At 42.1% G+C, this 16,914-nt stretch overlaps 2 protein-coding genes across 20 annotated transcripts in view; one reads left to right on the plus strand and one right to left on the minus strand.

The window, feature by feature from the left end:
* KANSL3 (KAT8 regulatory NSL complex subunit 3) overlaps window positions 1–11,097 on the minus strand; it is a 42,766-nt gene extending 31,669 nt beyond the window's left edge. The window contains exons 1-3 of one of the 10 annotated variants that reach the window (XM_058684297.1): window positions 11,037–11,092; window positions 9,721–9,985; window positions 6,913–7,083 (exon numbers count right to left, since the gene is read on the minus strand). In XM_058684297.1, the coding sequence (XP_058540280.1) occupies window positions 6,913–7,083; window positions 9,721–9,935 (386 nt within the window). In that variant the 5' untranslated portion in view covers window positions 9,936–9,985; window positions 11,037–11,092. Of the gene's footprint in view, window positions 1–3,167; window positions 3,230–6,912; window positions 7,153–7,219; window positions 7,292–9,216; window positions 9,276–9,720; window positions 9,986–11,036 lie in introns of those variants that run through there. The other 9 variants (XM_058684298.1, XM_058684299.1, XM_058684300.1 and 6 more) reach the window with 9 other exon arrangements.
* A 35-nt stretch (window positions 11,098–11,132) lies between these two features.
* Window positions 11,133–16,914, plus strand: part of FER1L5 (fer-1 like family member 5) — a 60,464-nt gene continuing 54,682 nt past the window's right edge. For 3 of the 10 annotated variants that reach the window (XM_058684290.1, XM_058684288.1, XM_058684292.1), the window contains exon 1: window positions 11,152–11,313. The gene's annotated coding sequence lies outside the window, so the exon portion shown is untranslated. Of the gene's footprint in view, window positions 11,314–16,914 lie in introns of all 10 variants that reach the window. The other 7 variants (XM_058684286.1, XM_058684287.1, XM_058684296.1 and 4 more) reach the window with 6 other exon arrangements.

The following is a 16,914-nucleotide window of genomic DNA, read 5'->3' on the forward strand; positions in this document are numbered from 1 at the left end:
GAATTCAGAAGCACCCTCTATCTTAAGTAGCTATCCTTGCTACAGCTAAATCCCTTAACCTCTGAAGCTTCCCACCCTTCTGTAACCTGGGGTACTAAAAGCAGTCTCAGGTTTTGTGGAATTGTCCTTTTTCTTATTTTCCCCTCGTTCTCTTGGCTTAATTCCTGCTACTTCATGAGAATCCAGTCCGTTTTTGTGGTGGTTTGATTATTTCAGAGACTTTTGACTTGGGAGGTGGGGAGAAGCTTCAACTCAATGTCAGGACTCAGGATACCTTGGGATCAGGAAGACCTGTGATTGTTTCATAATCTCATTTTCCTGCACATTATTTAAATGCACAACACATTCCTATGAGTAGTATCTTTCTCATGGGTAGTGATTCTCAGGTGGACTTAGAAATACATGGATGTATTTCCACCATGCTGTCAGCACAGAGCATAACCCGGGGCTTGATTTCATGAACCATGAGATCATGACCTGAGCTGAAATCAAGAGTCAGATGCTCAACCAACTGAGACGCGCAGGCGCCCAACACACCTCTTTGTTTTTAATGGCTGGTTCTACCTTATTGGTGGGCATTTAGGTTGTGCCTTTTATTGCTATTATACACAGTTGCAGTGACCACCCTTTCTTTCCCCACCAATACACACATACACACATCTGTCTACATCTTTATATGGGCATGCAAGTATCTCTGTAGAATGCAAGTATTTCTTGAAGTGGAAACAAAAGATCAAAAGCTAGCTGTGTTAAACATTTCAAATTTCCAGTTCTGGAAACTTCAAATTTGAAGTTCTGTGAAAATAATATGTTTAAAGAAACTGCAACACTTCAAAAGTAGTATTACACTGTAGCCTCACCCCCGGTAATAATGCTCACTTTTAATCAAACAGGTTAAGCAATGAATACAATTTCTTAATGTTCAATAATCTCTTGTGTTTTCCCAAAGTCTATCAATCATGTTGCATACTTTAATTCCAAGGACAGAGAATAAGACATAATTTATTTACAAGGCAGCAACAGCTTTGCAAAATTATCCTGCTCTTTATTATATAACAGGATGTTTTCTCTATTTGTTTTTTTTACTCTATATTTATTCTAAAACCCAAAATGATGAGAGCAAGGAAAATGATGTGAACAAAATGGGGGCTAGAAAGCTACTTAGAAATTACTACCATACACCAACGACAGCTGAAATTAAATTGAAAAACCACAAGGTTGAGAGTCTAAATCCCAGAAAAAGTTCTTAGGATTGTTGCTGGATATATAACAAAGTGATTCCAAGAACTGAAACGTGTTCTCTATATTTTGTTAGCTTCGTGGGAGGCTGGAAAATTAAGTGGGCAGGAAAAAAAAAATGATCTAACCCAAGATTAAGATAAAGAGCATGCAAAAGATATAATTAAGGAAAATTTTAAAAACAGGAGACAGAATTTTAAATACAAGTCTAAACAGTCAAATAGCTGATGGGAACTGCGGTGAGTCAATGTGCTCCCCCCACCTAAACCAATTCAATTTTCATGAGTGCAAAAGTGCCTTTTCTTCATTTCTTAGATGAGATCAGATAATCTCATGTTCCCCAAGCTTTGATAGAACCTGAATGATGTCTGACCTCTGGCTCATCTTATCCAAAGCAGCCAAAGTCACATTGGTCCCAGAAAAGCCAGATACTTTCAAAGGCAATCTATTCTCTGTTTTAAAGGAGACTAACTCAATATTAAAATGTCTAAAGGATTTTCTTTTTAACCAAAAGTCAAACGAGGAGAGACAAAGAACATCAGAGAGACTGAATAGGCCACACTTATTTTTTTCAGATTATAAAAATTCTTTGTTTAGACACTAGGAGAAAGGCAAAAAGGAAGAGGGAGGGAGTGGGAGAGGGAAAAACAACTCAAGGACCTTAGACTCAAAATATCAAACATCCAATTAAGGTTAATACACAGATAGATACACACAATATCGAGAAATATAATTAGAGCAAATTTTAAACAGGGAACAATTTTCCTTTGGGTGAATTCAGAAGTTCTGAATTCTAAGATAAGACAACCTGCTTGAGGACACTAGATTCTTTTACTGAAATGTTGGAAATGTCCTAAAATTCATTTGAGCAATGCTGAGAAATATCATGTGTCAGAAGTATTTTGTTAAATGTCTTCCAAAAGCTGTGCATCTAATTAAACTTGGCATTTGACAAAACATCTGGGAGAAAAAAAAAAAAAAAGCCAGTCCAACTTCCTCAGGACAACATTGCTATACCAGCAAATGTAAACCATTTTCAAAGGTTCTGCACGTCACATGACTTTGACATGCAGATATAAGAACACGATCTAACCAGAGGTTAGCAAACTTTGTTATAACGGACTTTGTTATTTCAGAGTTTGTGGGCCATTTGGTCTGGGTCACCACTTTGCAACTCTGTGGGTATAGTGCAAAAGCAGCTATGAACAATAACTAAATACCGTGCATGACTGTGTTCCAATGGAACTATATTTATGGACACAGAAATCTGAATTTCACGTGTCTTTTGACTTTTTTTCAACCACTTAAAAATGGAAAAAACATTCTTAGCTCATGGGCCATAGAAAAACAGGCAATAGGTCAAATTTGGTACAAGGGCCACAGTATGCCAACCCCTGATCTAGACAATTAAATCAAGCAGAGAGGGATATTTAAACTGTTTCACAAAATATCAGGCATTACTAGAGAAAGAGTTAGTTGGGGGTGGGAGGTGGCCCTAATTATCTATACAGAGAAAGCTATCTAAAGGTAGTTTCTACCAAAATAATTCAAAAGGGGGAAAAGGGGCACTAACAATAAAAATTAATTTTCTGACTCTACTGATAGATCAATAAGCTCTGAGGAAAAACAGATTTCTAGAGTGCTGTCCTATAGCCCATGAGTTCTTGATGTGGGAAATGGTAATTTTACATGATTTTATACAGGAAGAAAAGAAGCAGCAATTTAACAATCAAGTCAAGGGAAAGAATGGAAACAAGATGATTATAATCAGAGCAGAGGGAACTAACTGCAAGCTCTACACAGGCTACACATCCAGAATTCAGGGGGTGAGGGTGGGGAGGTACAAGGTCATAAAATGGTGACCTCTGAAATTGAAGCCAGTAAGTATCATCAAATAATGAAATTAGCTATGTGCAAAAGTGACCTACCTGAAGAGATGGTTTGTAAGCCTGTTGCTAATGAGAAGACGCCTCCAAAATCTCATCAGACACTAAAAAACAAATAATCTGAGATAAACTGAGCGCTAATTAATCATTTCAATCTGTGGCAATGTCATAACAGAAGGATGGAGATCCACATGGAGAAAGACAAGCCAAAGATAAGACTCGGTCAATGTTTCTCTGCAGGACTGGGCAGGTGAAGATGTACCCTGGCCTACTTTGTGGGCCCATCTTGCTTTGAGGAAAGATGGGTGCTAGCTGCCTTGTTGAAGGAGGGTGCTTCCAGAGCAAAATGTCCACTCACCACCCATTTCTGGAACAGAACAGCTTCCCAGACTCCAACTGAGAATCGATGCTCTGGCCAGGCCACCCCCGTATCTCATCTGCCTTGCAAGTTATTTCTCTTCTTATAAATTAAGAAACTGATATTCACATGCATTAAGTCTCTAATGACTTTGGTTAAGTTTGAAGAGTCCCCCAAAACTTCTTGATCACGACCATGGTGAATAGATAAAAAAAACTTCATGCATTTTTCCCATGCAGTTTCAGAAATTGCAAACTGAGGACAAGGCAGCCAGTAACACCACAAAAGGATGGTGTGAGGCCACCCTGTTCAGCCACCACTAACTGGTGTCTCTTTGACAGATGTGCCCTTGAAGAAAGGGTACACAGCCAAAAACACTGAACTCTGGAGTCAGATGGCTTGCTTTGAATAAATCTCTGCTCCACCACTTCCTAAACTAAGGTTTCTTAAACTCCCTGAGCTCAGTTTCTTCATCTTATAAAAGAGAGATGGAGAAGGGATATATCTCAGAGCATTATTATGAGGATTAAAAGAAGTAATGCATATGAAGCGCTTGGCACAATGCCTGGCACCTAGGAAGCACTCAGCAAATGGTAGTTCTTTTTTGTTACTACCATTGTCACTATTTTTTTTATTACCATTAACTGTAACAATGGTGATAAGCCGTTTTGCTGAATTCACTGACTCTGGTAATATTCCAGTCATTGATCTTCAATTACAGCAGAAGTGTCCCTGTTTAGGTAAAGCTCTGGAGAGCATTTCTCCTTCTTAGGGCACAACATTAATTCCAATTCAAGACCCCAAACAACTTTTTCACAAGCTCTTCACCCAGGTGCAGAACGGCTCCTCTTACAATAGCTACTACTTTGCTTACACAAGTATACCTGTTCAATCTCGTTCCCTGTTTCTGACCAGATTCGTAAATCATGCCAATTGCCTCAAACCTTTGTACCCTTCTTCCTATCTAACTACCTCTTCCTCTTTACTATAAAACAAGAGATCTCCATCATTATGGCAAGTTTACTACCTATCAACTATTGATGTAAAGATTTTAACATTCCCTTACACATAGTAGATAAATAGAGATAGAGCCATCAGGGAAATGCAAATTAAAACCACAATGAGATGTCACTTCACATCCACTAGAATAATAATAAAAACAAAAAAGGCAGACAGTACTAGTACTGGCCAACATGTGAAAAAACTGGAACTCTCACACACTGCTGGTGGGAATGTAATATGGTGTAGCCCCTTTAGAAAATGGTCTGAGGAGGGGTGCCTGGGTGGCTCAGTCGGTTGAGTGTCCGACTTCAGCTCAGGTCATGATCTTGCAGTCTGTGAGTTTGAGCCCCGCGTCAGGCTCTGTGCTGACAGCTCAGAGCCTGGAGCCTGCTTCGGATTCTGTGTCTCCCTCTCTCTGTCCCTCCCCCGCTCGCATTCTGTGTGTGTGTGTGTGTGTGTGTGTGTGTGTGTGTGTGTGTGTGTGTGTCTCAAAAATAAACATTTTTAAAAATTTTTTAAAAAGAGGAGCCAAGATGGCAGAACAGCATGGAAGTTTTTTTTGTGTCTCGTGTCCATGAAATAGCCAGATCAACACTAAACCATCCTGCACACCTAGAAAACTGATTTGAGGATTAAAAACAATTTTTTAAAAGAAAATGATCTGAAATTCCTCAAAAGTTAAAAAGAGTTACCATATATGACCCAGCAATTCCACTCCTAGGTATATATGCAAGAGAACTGAAAACATATGTCCACAAAAAAATAAGTACATGAATGTTCATAGCAACATTATTCAAAATAGTCAAAAAATGTTAGCAACCCAAATATCCATCAGTGACGAATGGATAAACAAAATGTGGTATATCCACACAATGGAATTTCAGCAATAAAAGGGAATGAAGTATTAACTGGTGCTACAACATGAATGAATCTTGAAAATATTATGCTAAGTGACAGACACAAAAGGCCACATACTGTATGGTTCCATTTATATGAAACATCCAGAGTAGGCGAATTTAGAGAGACAGAAAGTAGACTGGAGGTTGTCAGGGCTTGAAGAGGTTGGGAAGAAATGGAAGTGACTGTTAATGGGTATAGTTTCTTTTGTGGATGACAAAAATGTTCACCAAATTGTGGTGGTGCATAAAGTAAAAACCACTGTTTGTACACATTAAATAGGTAATTTGTATGGTACATAAATTTTATCTTCATAACGCTATCATGCAGTAAGTAAAAAATAAACAAATGCTAAAGGAGGGGCGCCTGAGTGGCTCAGTCAGTTAAGCATCCAACTTCAGCTCAGGTCATGATCTTACAGTTTGTGGGTTCAAACCCATTGGGCTCTGCACTGACAGTGTGGAACCTGTTTGGGATTCTCTCTTTCCCTCTCTCTCTGACCCTCTGTGACTTGCACCTTCTCTTTCTAATAAATAAATAAATAAACTTAAAAAAAAAAAGTATGCTAGGGGCACCTAGGTGGCTCAGTCCACTAAGCATCCAATTTTAGCTCAGGTCATGATCTCACAGCTTGTGAGTTCGAGCCCTGTGTCAGGCTCTGTGCTGATAGCTCAGAGCCTGGAGCCTGCTTCAGATTCTGTGTCTCCCTCTCTCTCTGACCCTCCCACATTCACACTCTGTCTCTTTCTCAAAAATAAATAATAAAACATTAAAAAAATGTAAAACAAAGTATGCTAAAGAAACAATGACAAATGAACTGGAGAAGAGTGGAGTCCCCTGGGTCAGTGGGAAGCATGGGAATAAAATCAGCTAACAAACTCATGAAAATGGGCTGAAGTGTTCCCTCAAAACCAGATTGCAAAACTATTTTTAAAAGCCATGCAAATCAAACATCTGTTAGCTTTTCAAGCGACTCCAAAACATTTTCATTACTCTAGTTATAGACCATATAAGTACAGTATCTTACAAATGTACTCTTATTTAATGGTTTGTTTGTAGTCCCATATCATATAAAACCTGTACTATGTAAAATACAGAACTAGTCATACCTATCATATTTGATTCATTTACTTATTCAATAAACATTTATTATATGCCTACTATGTGCCAGGCAGTGTCCTAGGTGTCAGGGATGCAAAGATGGGTAAGACGCAAGCCCTCCTCAAGCACCTCACTGCATCCTGAGCTGAGAGTTATAACACAGAGAGTTAAGAAAACATTCTGATTTGCCCTCTTCAGATCCTCTGTTCCCCTCTCTTTATGCCCGTCCCCCACTTGTGTGTGCTCTCGCGCACATGTGCTCTCTCTCTCTCTAAAATAAACAACAAAAAAGAAAACATTCTGACTTGTGTGGCTGCAAATGAAATAAGCTCCTAACAGATGTGTTTCAATGAAGATGATGATACAAAATATTTACAAGGTGATGACTATTAACCCTGTAGTGACCAGTCCTCCCGAGCAGCGGCCTACCTGTTGACATGTTCCTCCCAGTCCTCTGGTGGAGGAGGAGCATCTGCATCGGTCCTGGCGAAGATGACATGCCGTTCACACTCGTTCATCACACTGCGTGCCTTCTGATTGTCGTAGAGCGGCACAGGGGTTGATGTGACTGTCTCCACATCTATTGGGACGTCTGATTCACTGTAAACAGGTGAGGAAATAGGACCAGGCCACACGTACTTCACACAACACAGGTGTTTTAACGATCATCTGGTTGCCAAAAAATGACTCTTTAATATAATCAGTTTTAAAGTATGTATAAGCATATTATACCCACAAGAAAATTATGATCCAAAGTCATCTTTCCCACACTTGTCTAGATCTCTGCCCTCTGACATGCTGTTATGTGCTGGGGGAACACAAAGTCATTTTTAAGTGAGTCCATACAAAAAATAACAAACACCTGTAGTTTTTAAAAGACAAATATATTCTACAAGCAAACCTGACCACCTAGATGTGCTCTCCAATACAGTAGCTATAAGCCACATTCAACTGTTTACATAAAAATTAAACAGAATTAAAAATTCAGTGCCTCAGTTGCACTAGCCACATTTCAAGTGTTCAACAGACAGATGTGGCTAGCTGCTACTATGTTAGATAGCACAGATACAGAGCATTTTTTCATTGCTGAGAGTTCTGTTGGACAGTGCTAGTCTAGAGTTTTAAATTATTCTTACATACTTTCCCTTTCGTTAGCAAGTCAACCCGTAGTTAATTATAGGCTGTAAAAGTCTATGATTCTCTAAGACAGATCACCTGGAATGTAGACACCTTAGTTATTTAACTCATTGTGTAAGAAGCCTAGAACAGAAACAAATAGAAATGGACATGTGATGGGTCTTTCATATTTTAAAATGTTAATGAAATCCTAGTGCCATAAGGGCTCTTCGCTGTACCAACTTAGTCACCCAAAATACTATACCAATAAAAATTGTCTATTGGCTGTCTACCAAACATCACTTCAACTTTCTGACCCCAATGATCTTAATGACACCCATTCCCAATAGCTGGAATAACTATATCATTATGAAACGAAGTGAAATAATGTGCAGCTAGATTGGGTAGTGGGTGAAAGAGCTGATTATCTTCTCTGGACCAGACACTGGGCAAGGCACTTAGACTTGTATGTCTAAAAAGGAACTCTGGATTTCACAATTCCAAACCTATCCTCTAAGCCCCCAGTCCCCAACTCATAGCACCACCCAGCTACTTAAGCCAAAAATCTGAGTCATCCTAATTTCACCTTTCCCTTCAGTCCTGGCCCATCTTTCCAACTCACCACAGCAGGTCCTGTTGGCTCTACCTATGAAATATATCTCAAGGCCATCCTTTTTCTCCATCTGTACTATTCCTGCCCCTATCCAACCTGTCACAATCTCTGGCCCCCACTACTACAATAGTCTCCTAGCAAGCCTTCTCTATTTCCACTTCTGAACTGTATCTATTCAATAAAAATTCAAAGCGATCTTTTGAAAATATAAATCCAATCTCTAGCTTAAAATCCTTCAGTGACTTCTTATCACTCATCAAATTCTTACACGAGGTAGTCTGTGCCTACTTCTCCCCTAGCTCCCACGAACACCCTCACTATAACCATATTCTAGGCACAGGGACTTAAAAAGAGTCCCTAAAACATGCTAAATTCCCACTTTCAGGACCTGTATGTGGAGATGGCTTATAAGAGGAAATAATTTTCTAAGCACTGAAATGAGCAAGTCCACAGAATGTCACTTAAAGAAAATATCCTGAGATCTGAACATAGGAGTTTCAATGTTAACAAGCTTTAAAAGAGCTCTTCAGTTATGCCCTAGGCCAGAGGCAAGATTATGCTGGATTATCCCTAAAAGTCACAAATCCCCCGCCCTGTACAACTAAAAGAGCTAACAAAATGCTGCCTTCACTGGGAAATGAAATAAAACCACTATTCTACACTGTTTAAAACACACACATCATGGTACCTCTAGCTCATTAAGGCTCAATGAGAGATATAAAGAAGCAAAATCCAAGCTCTCTATTCACCAACAAACCTAAAACCTGTAGTAAAGATTAGACATTGAATCAGAGTAAAACAAAGAAAAAAAGTCTCTTCCCCCACAAAAGTTGATAAAATTATTAAGGCCATGATTTGATCATCAAAATAGAATATATCAACCAATTTGGAAATAGAATTTGAATACCATACCTTAAAGCTCAAAAGAACTGCTAAACAGGTTTATTTAGGCCAAATGTAACTGTATGAATATTACACAGTAAGTTTATGAAAAAAGTCCTTACCCTATAATGTCGTCCAGTTGAAAATATAATCAGACCTAGCACCCATGGGTGGTGACAAGCTAAGAGAGAAAGCAAGGTCTTGGAATATGCTCCTAAACTTAGCTGGGTGAAGCCAACAAAAGGAAATCACATCACCATAAAAAGGTTATTGCTGCCAGTGTTGGAACAAGCCAGAACACCAGACTAAAGGGAATAAGTCTAATCCTGAGTGGTAATAACTCTTCAGTCTTTTTCTTCACTCTTTCCATATAAGTCCTATTATAGATACCTATATTATATACCATATTATGTAGATGTTGTTTGCTTTCCTAATTTGTTAGATGTCTTAAATGCAAAGGTCTACATATAGGCCTGATATCCCCACACTGCTTAACAGAGATGCCTGAAGTAAGTATCCAAGGCCCCCGATACAAGCTCCCACAATAAAATTCTCTCTAATCTCCACCATCTGATTACTGCCCAATTAGGGCAACAGCAGCCCTTAGGAGAGAAGCCCAAACTCACATGTTACTTTCGTGTTGCCTCCGGGGAGTCACAAAGAGCATGCGGGTGGGGCGAGCACTACTGGCATCTGGGTGGGCACTCCATGGCTTGGCATAGCTATGATCCAGAAAAACCAGGTCCAGCTCCCGCTCATGCACTGAAAGCTGGAAGAGCAGCGAGGTGCCCATGCGCCGCGCTGAAGTCTGGAAGTCCCTCTCCCCACCCCGGTGGGCCATGTCAGTAGAGGGCCAGCAAGTCAGAGAATGGGTATCTGCATACTAGTCACCTGCAGTGAGAAGTTTCAGTTTAAGTCAATTCAAAGACTCTATAAACGTCTTCCAACCTAGAATATCTAATACGCTTCTTTTGTGACCTATCGTTCATAGAGTGTCCATTACACAGCAGACCTTTGCCCACCATAGGAAGGGCTCCTGAGATCCCACACCACCAATCACAAAGGCTTTTGGCACCATTAGGACCCTCCATACTCAATCTCTACAAAATCCGTTTACTGTAAAGCTGACTAAATCCACTGCTCACAAAGGCCTCACATGGACACATACTAAACTTGGTTGGCCAGCACCATAAATCCCATACAGGGTTTTGGCAAACAACAGAAATCACAAACAATTCTTCCAAAGCTAAGGGTGTCGCTCGCTCGGCTGCTCCACACGATTTTCTAAATCTTCTCGGAGCGTCTCCACGGCCAGGGCGTGAGCACCCTCCTAACAGCAGGGCAACGTGGGCCTCAAGGAAGCCCTTCAAGTTTCTTTGTACGTTAAAAGTTTTGCAACTATTTCGTAATTCTCTGGAGTCTCTAAAATCTCCAAAGGAGAACTCCTGCCCAAAGGCTGCAACAAAACGCTGTCCCAGGAAGGCCCCTCTCCCCCGCCCCAGGGTGGGCAGTCCCCGGCAAACCGCCCGGTACTCCACGTACTCCGCCGAGGTCTCGCCACCGAACCTTAAAACGCCCCATCTAGTAGGCAGGGCTTATAATTCGCACTTTACAGACGAAGGCGCCGGCTCGGGACGGGGGAATGAAGTGACTTGGCCAAGGTCACCGAGAGTTCGCGACGAGGAGGAGCCGCCTCGCACCCGCCTCCCGCCCGCGTCACGGGCCCCGGCCCGGCTGGGCGCCCGCGTCAAGGCGGCCCAAGTCCTCCCCCGGCCCAACGCGCCCGTCCGACCACAGCGGCCCCGCCCCGGGCTCTGGCCTCCGGTCGCCGCATGCCCAGGGAGTCCTGAAGCCTTCGCCGAGGTCCCCGCCCGCCCCGCCCCGAGACCCCCTCCCCCCACCCCCGGACCGGCCATCCCGCCGGCGCCGGCCCTTCCCTCACCCGCAATCGCCGGGCCGCGCGCTCGGCCCGGGCCAGATCCCTGCGCGCGTGCGCGTTACCGCCTCCACGCCCGGCTCTCCGCAAAGCGCGGAAGAGGATTCTCGCCTGAGAAGGGCGGTGAGCGAGAAAACCCGGAGAGGGAAACGCTGCGGCCAAAAGGCGGGAAGAGAAAAGGCAGGGGGCCCACGAGTCTCGCAGGCAGAGTCAGTACTGAGTCCCGAGGCGACGACACCACGGCCCTGCGGCTGAGGAGTTTAAGGAGGCAGTGCCATAAAAGGTAGAGACCAGACTTAAGGGGTTGGAATCTCAGCGCCAAAACTTAACTCTTTGGCTTTATGACCCCAGCAAGAGCTCAGCGTCCCTCCACCCTCCCGCACCATCTCTAAATGCGCAAATACTTCGCTGGGCGGCTGAGAGAATGAAATGGGGAATGCCTGGTACCTGGCAGGAACACAAGTAGATCTCACGATGGTAATTACCATGAGGGACCCCCAGAGTGTTCTACAAAAAGAAAGATTTCTGACGAAAGGATTGAGGTGGTGTCATGAAGGGGAAGTCACGGAAGGCTGGATTCTGAAGGACCAGGCCATTGCAGAGGGATTGGAAAGGTTAGTAAGGGCAGACTCGAGGATAGCAAATGGGCCAAGTACAGCCCAACACCATTTTCTTTGGTCTACCCATTGCTTTCTTTAAAATTTATTGGGGCGCCTGGGTGGCGCAGTCGGTTAAGCGTCCGACTTCAGCCAGGTCACGATCTCGCGGTCCGTGAGTTCGAGCCCCGCGTCAGGCTCTGGACCGATGGCTCGGAGCCTGGAGCCTGTTTCCGATTCCGTGTCTCCCTCTCTCTCTGCCCCTCCCCCGTTCATGCTCTGTCTCTCTCTGTCCCCCCCAAAAAAAAAAAAAAAAAAAAAAGTTGGAAAAAAAAATTTATTTAATTGCAAACATTTGAAACTAGGGAGGTTTCATGTAAAAATCCAGATTTCTGGGTTCTCTTGGAAAGTTGGAGGCTGTGGCAGCACTGGACTCACTTTCCAGTGTGGCAGGCATGGAGTGTGCATATGCCCTCACTCTGGTCCACTTCACTAGGCCTCCTTGGCCGCCCGCTCCCCTGCTCTCCACCATGGCATGGTTACCCAGCCCTATACCACACACACACACACACACACACACACACACACCCCACCCCCAGTCTAGATTTAACTGCAGGTTAAATGGAATGGAAAACACAATCAAGAGTCAAGTCCAGTCATCTTAGGGTCTTTAGTGGATTGGTTCAACTCATTTTCGTTGCCTATCAGAGCAGGAGTGAGACAGCTGAAGTAAAGCTGATGGAAATAGGTGCAGAGAGCAGCCCAAATAAAGAAACACAATGCAGCGGAGGGCCTTTACAATGAATGCAACACAGAGCCCAGAGTGCCCAGGGGAAAGATGGAAGGTCAGGGAGTGGGGAAGCAGTTGAGACAAAGGAGGCAAACTGTGGTCATTTCACAATTCCAGACTGTTTCCAACAGGATAGTGAGTATTCTCTATAGCAGAGATGTCAAAACCTTAGTGCTTACTTTGCAGGGGTTTTGTTTTGTTTTGTTTTGTTTCCAGTGCCTTGGCAGACATGTTTAATCAAATACAGCCCACTGTGAACCCACATGCAACTTCAAAATCATTTCTCCACACAGGACTCCAGAATGTCACTACCAATTGATTAGGGTTGGCCATCTCCTCCCTAAAATGCCTGTCCTTCCTCTGATATCCTGTAGGATACACTTGGCCTTCATTCATTCATTCATTCACTCACAAATATTTATTAAATTCCTACTATGTGATAGGTACTGTGCTAGGTGCTGAGGATACAGCACTGATGAGGCATGCTTCTTTTTAATCTACATAAAAAAATTGTTAAATTTATAACTGTGAAAATAAGGGCTAGCATTTAAAGAATACCAAACAAGTTCCAGGTGACTTAAATGACTTTTTTCTTTTAACCCTCTCAATGGCTTTATATGCTAGGTTCTATTATAGTTGTATCCAAGGAGGTAAAGTATTTTGCCTGATGTTACACAGCTAGTAAGTATCAAAGGCAGAACTGGAACCCAGACAGTCTGGCTCCAGAACCTAGGCATTTAATCCCTCACAGCTCCACTCGCCACCATGCCTACTGTGATTAGATAAAGAGCAAGGTGATGAGCATACAGAACAGTGAGCCAGCCTTGGCTTGGGTGATGGGAAAGTTGTCCTTGTGAAGGTAACAATGAAGCTGAAACCAAGAGAATGAGATAATGTGGTATGTGTTGGGAGAGAAGATCTCCAGGAGAAAGAAGAACAGGGGGGAAAAGGCTCTGAGGCAGAAAGAAACTTGATAACATTAAAGGGGAAAAAAAAAAAAAAAGGTGAGAACAGTACAACTAGGAAACAGGTGAAAAGAGACAAAGTTGGAGAGAGACATAAGCCAGAACCTGCAGGGCCCTAGTTGTCCCAGTAAGAATTTTGGTACTGACCATAGACTGCCTTGTGTTAACTTTCCTGTATTTGGTAAATAAAGAGTAGATCCTCAAAGTCACGGGCATTAACCTTCTTTATATCCTTCAGCAGAGAACATAGCCCAGGACATAGGGTGTGGTTTCTGTGTTTACTCATTAGTCTATGTATTGGTTGACAGATAGCATGACATCAAGGCAAGAGACATGGTTCGAGTTGAAAAATAAATCTTTACTACTTCATATCCACTAGGATGGCTAAAAAGTCAACAGTGACAACAAAAACATGGTAAGGAGTACCTGGCTGACTCAGTCGGTAGATTGTGAGAGTCCTGATCTTAAGGTTGTGAATTCAAGCCCCGTGTTGGACAGAGAGATTACTTTTTTAATTATTATTACAATTTTTTTAACATTTATTCATTTTTGAGAGAGAGAGACAAAGCATAAACTGAGGAGGGGCAGAGCAAGAGGGAGACATAGAATCTGAAACAGGCTCCAGACTCTGCACTGTCAGCACAGAGCCCACGTGGGGCTCGAACCCAAGAACCATGAGATCATGACCTGAGCCGAAGTTGGATGCTTAACCGACTAAGCCACCCAGGTGCCCCAAGACTCCTTTTTTAAAAAATGATAAAAAGTGTTGGCAAGTATGTGGAGAAATTTAAATCCTCATACATTACTGGCTGGATTGCAAAATAATGCAGCCACTTTGGAAAACAGTCTGACAGTTCCTCAGAAAGTTAAACATAACAGTAATTCCATTCTTACAGGTATACTCAAGAGAATTGAAAACATATGTACACATAAAAACAAGTATACAAGTGTTCAGAGCAGCATTATTTATAATAGCTAAAAAGTGTTAACAACCTAAATGTCATAAACTGGTGAATGGATATACAAAATGTGGTATATCTATACAGTGGATTTATTAAGCCATAAAAAGGAGTGAAGTACTGATACATGTCACAACATGGATGAACCCTTGAAAACATTACACTCAGTTAAAGAAGCCAGTCAAAAAAGGCCACATATTGTACAATTCCATTTATGTGAAACGTCCAGAACAGGCAAATCCATAGACAAAAAAAGTGGATACATGTTTCCAGAGGTTAGGGGAAGGGGAAAATGGGGAGTGACTGCTAATGGATATGAGATTTCTCTTTAGGGTGATGGAATATTCTGGAATTAGTGGTGATAGTCCCACAACATTGTGAATATATTAAAAACCTGAATGTTACAGTTTAAAAGCCTGGATTTGTGGTATGTGAATTATATATCAGTAAATCTGCTATAAAAAACCTTTATTTTTTAAAAATATTTATTTTGAGAGAGAGAGAAAGAGTGCACGTGCATGAGCAGGGGAGGGACAGAGAGAGGGGGAGAGAGAGAATCCCAAGCAGGCTTTGCACTGTCAGCACTAAGCCTGACATGGGGCTCAATCCTGTGAACCATGAGATCATGAACTGAGCCAAAATCAAGAGTCGTATGCTTAACTGACTGAGTCACCCAGGAGCCCCCAAAACTTTATTATTTTAAACCACTGAGATTTTGGAGTTGTTTGTTATCTCACTATAACATAACCCATCCTGACTGACACATTCAGCCAGGCTATCAATCTAGTGCATGGGCAGAGTAAAGACATGTACAGACCAGCAGACACTCAAAAAATTCAAAAAGCTATGGAAAAGTGTGTCCCACTAGGATGAGAGAGTAACTTAAGAATGAAGAAGACATGGGATCTGGGAAACAGGATCCAACACAGGAAGCAGACACAGGGAATTCTAAAGATGATGGTGAGGGGAAGTGCTGGGATGGTAGCTGTGCTACAGGGCTGGGGAGCAACCAGTGTATGCTGAACAGAAGGACAGGAGGGATATCCCCAGGAAAAACAGTAAAACTGGTTAAAAAAAAAAAAACCTGATGGATTTGAATCTGGGGGAAATTGTATTAAAAGGAGTATCACAGGGGCACCTGGCTGGCTCAGTCAGAAGAGCATGCAACTCTTGATCTCAGGGCCATAAGTTCGAGCCCCACATAGGGTGTAGAGATTACTTGGGGGGGGGGGAGGAAAAGGAGTATCACAGAGCTACTGAAGGATGTTGGAAGACTTGGTCAGACTTTCAAGATGAGCAAGCAAATGAAAAAACAAAGCAACTCCTAACTTACAGTAAAATACAAAGTTATATAAGAAAGGATATGGAATGAGAGTGCAGTTGACCCTTGAACAATGCCGGGATTAGGGATGCCAACTACCCTGCCTTGCACAGTCGAAAATCGATGTATAACTTTTGACTCCCCCCAAACTTAACTACTAATAGCTTACTGTTGACCGGAAGCCTTACCAATGATATAAATGGTCAATTAACACATATTTTATATGTTATATGTGTTGTGTACTATATTCTAATAATAAAGTAAGCCAGAAAGAAGAGAATGTTACTAAGAATATTATAAGGAAGAGAAAATACATCTACAGTACTGTACTGTATTTATTGAAAAAAATCCACTCACTAGTGGACCCACACAGGGGTGCCCGGGGGGCCTGGGCAACTGACTCTTGACTTCTGCTCAGGTCATGATTCCAAAGTTGTGGGATCAAGCCCCAGGTCGGGCTCTGGGCTAAGCGTGGAGCCTGCTTGGAATTTTCCCTGTCTCTTTCTCTCTCTCTCCCTTCCTCTGTTTCCTCCCCCACTCATACTGTCTCTCTCTCTCTAAAATTAAAAAACAAAAAAACAAGGGGACCCATACAGTTCAAATGTGTTGTTCAAAGGTCAACTGTATATTACTTGATACGCAGTGAAAAAATATACATCATCATAGTAAAGAAAATAGTGAATATAGATTTAGTCCCCAGATGAGGTATCATTATATTGGGAGAACAGAATGCAGAAAAGGCAGAGTGAGAGAAACCTAAACTCCTGTGCATGATAAACAGCAGTAGAAATGTCTGAAAGTGATGAATCAGGAAGTTTTGGGAGAGAGACGCTGGGAGGCCAGAAGAAATGACAGATGGGGTAAGAGTTGACTTAATAGACAACGTGTCAAATTGAAAAATTCAAGGGTTGCTATTTAGAAACATAGAGGTTAATATTAGTAGAAATGACCAAAAAGAGCACTTCTTGCTCCATCTCTCCCACCCTTTATTCTCTCTCCCTGGTACTTATCTTGGGCCAGATTTCTGCTGTTTTTCTATTTATTCTCCCATTAGTGCCATGTAGGGATTTTTATCTTCTCTCTGCCCTGTTCCTTCCTCAGCACATCAGTCTTACCGTTTTTTTCATTCTTTGCTAATTTGGGAGATGATAAATGATTTCTTGCATTTCTTTGGTTGTTCTTGATGGGCTCAAAATTTTTTACATCTTTTCTTGGTGGGGGGCAGGTGCTTTGGAATCCAACTTGGCAAAGTG

This window comes from Neofelis nebulosa, chromosome 9 (genome assembly GCF_028018385.1).
Source record: "Neofelis nebulosa isolate mNeoNeb1 chromosome 9, mNeoNeb1.pri, whole genome shotgun sequence".
NCBI classification, from domain to species: Eukaryota; Metazoa; Chordata; class Mammalia; order Carnivora; family Felidae; genus Neofelis; species Neofelis nebulosa.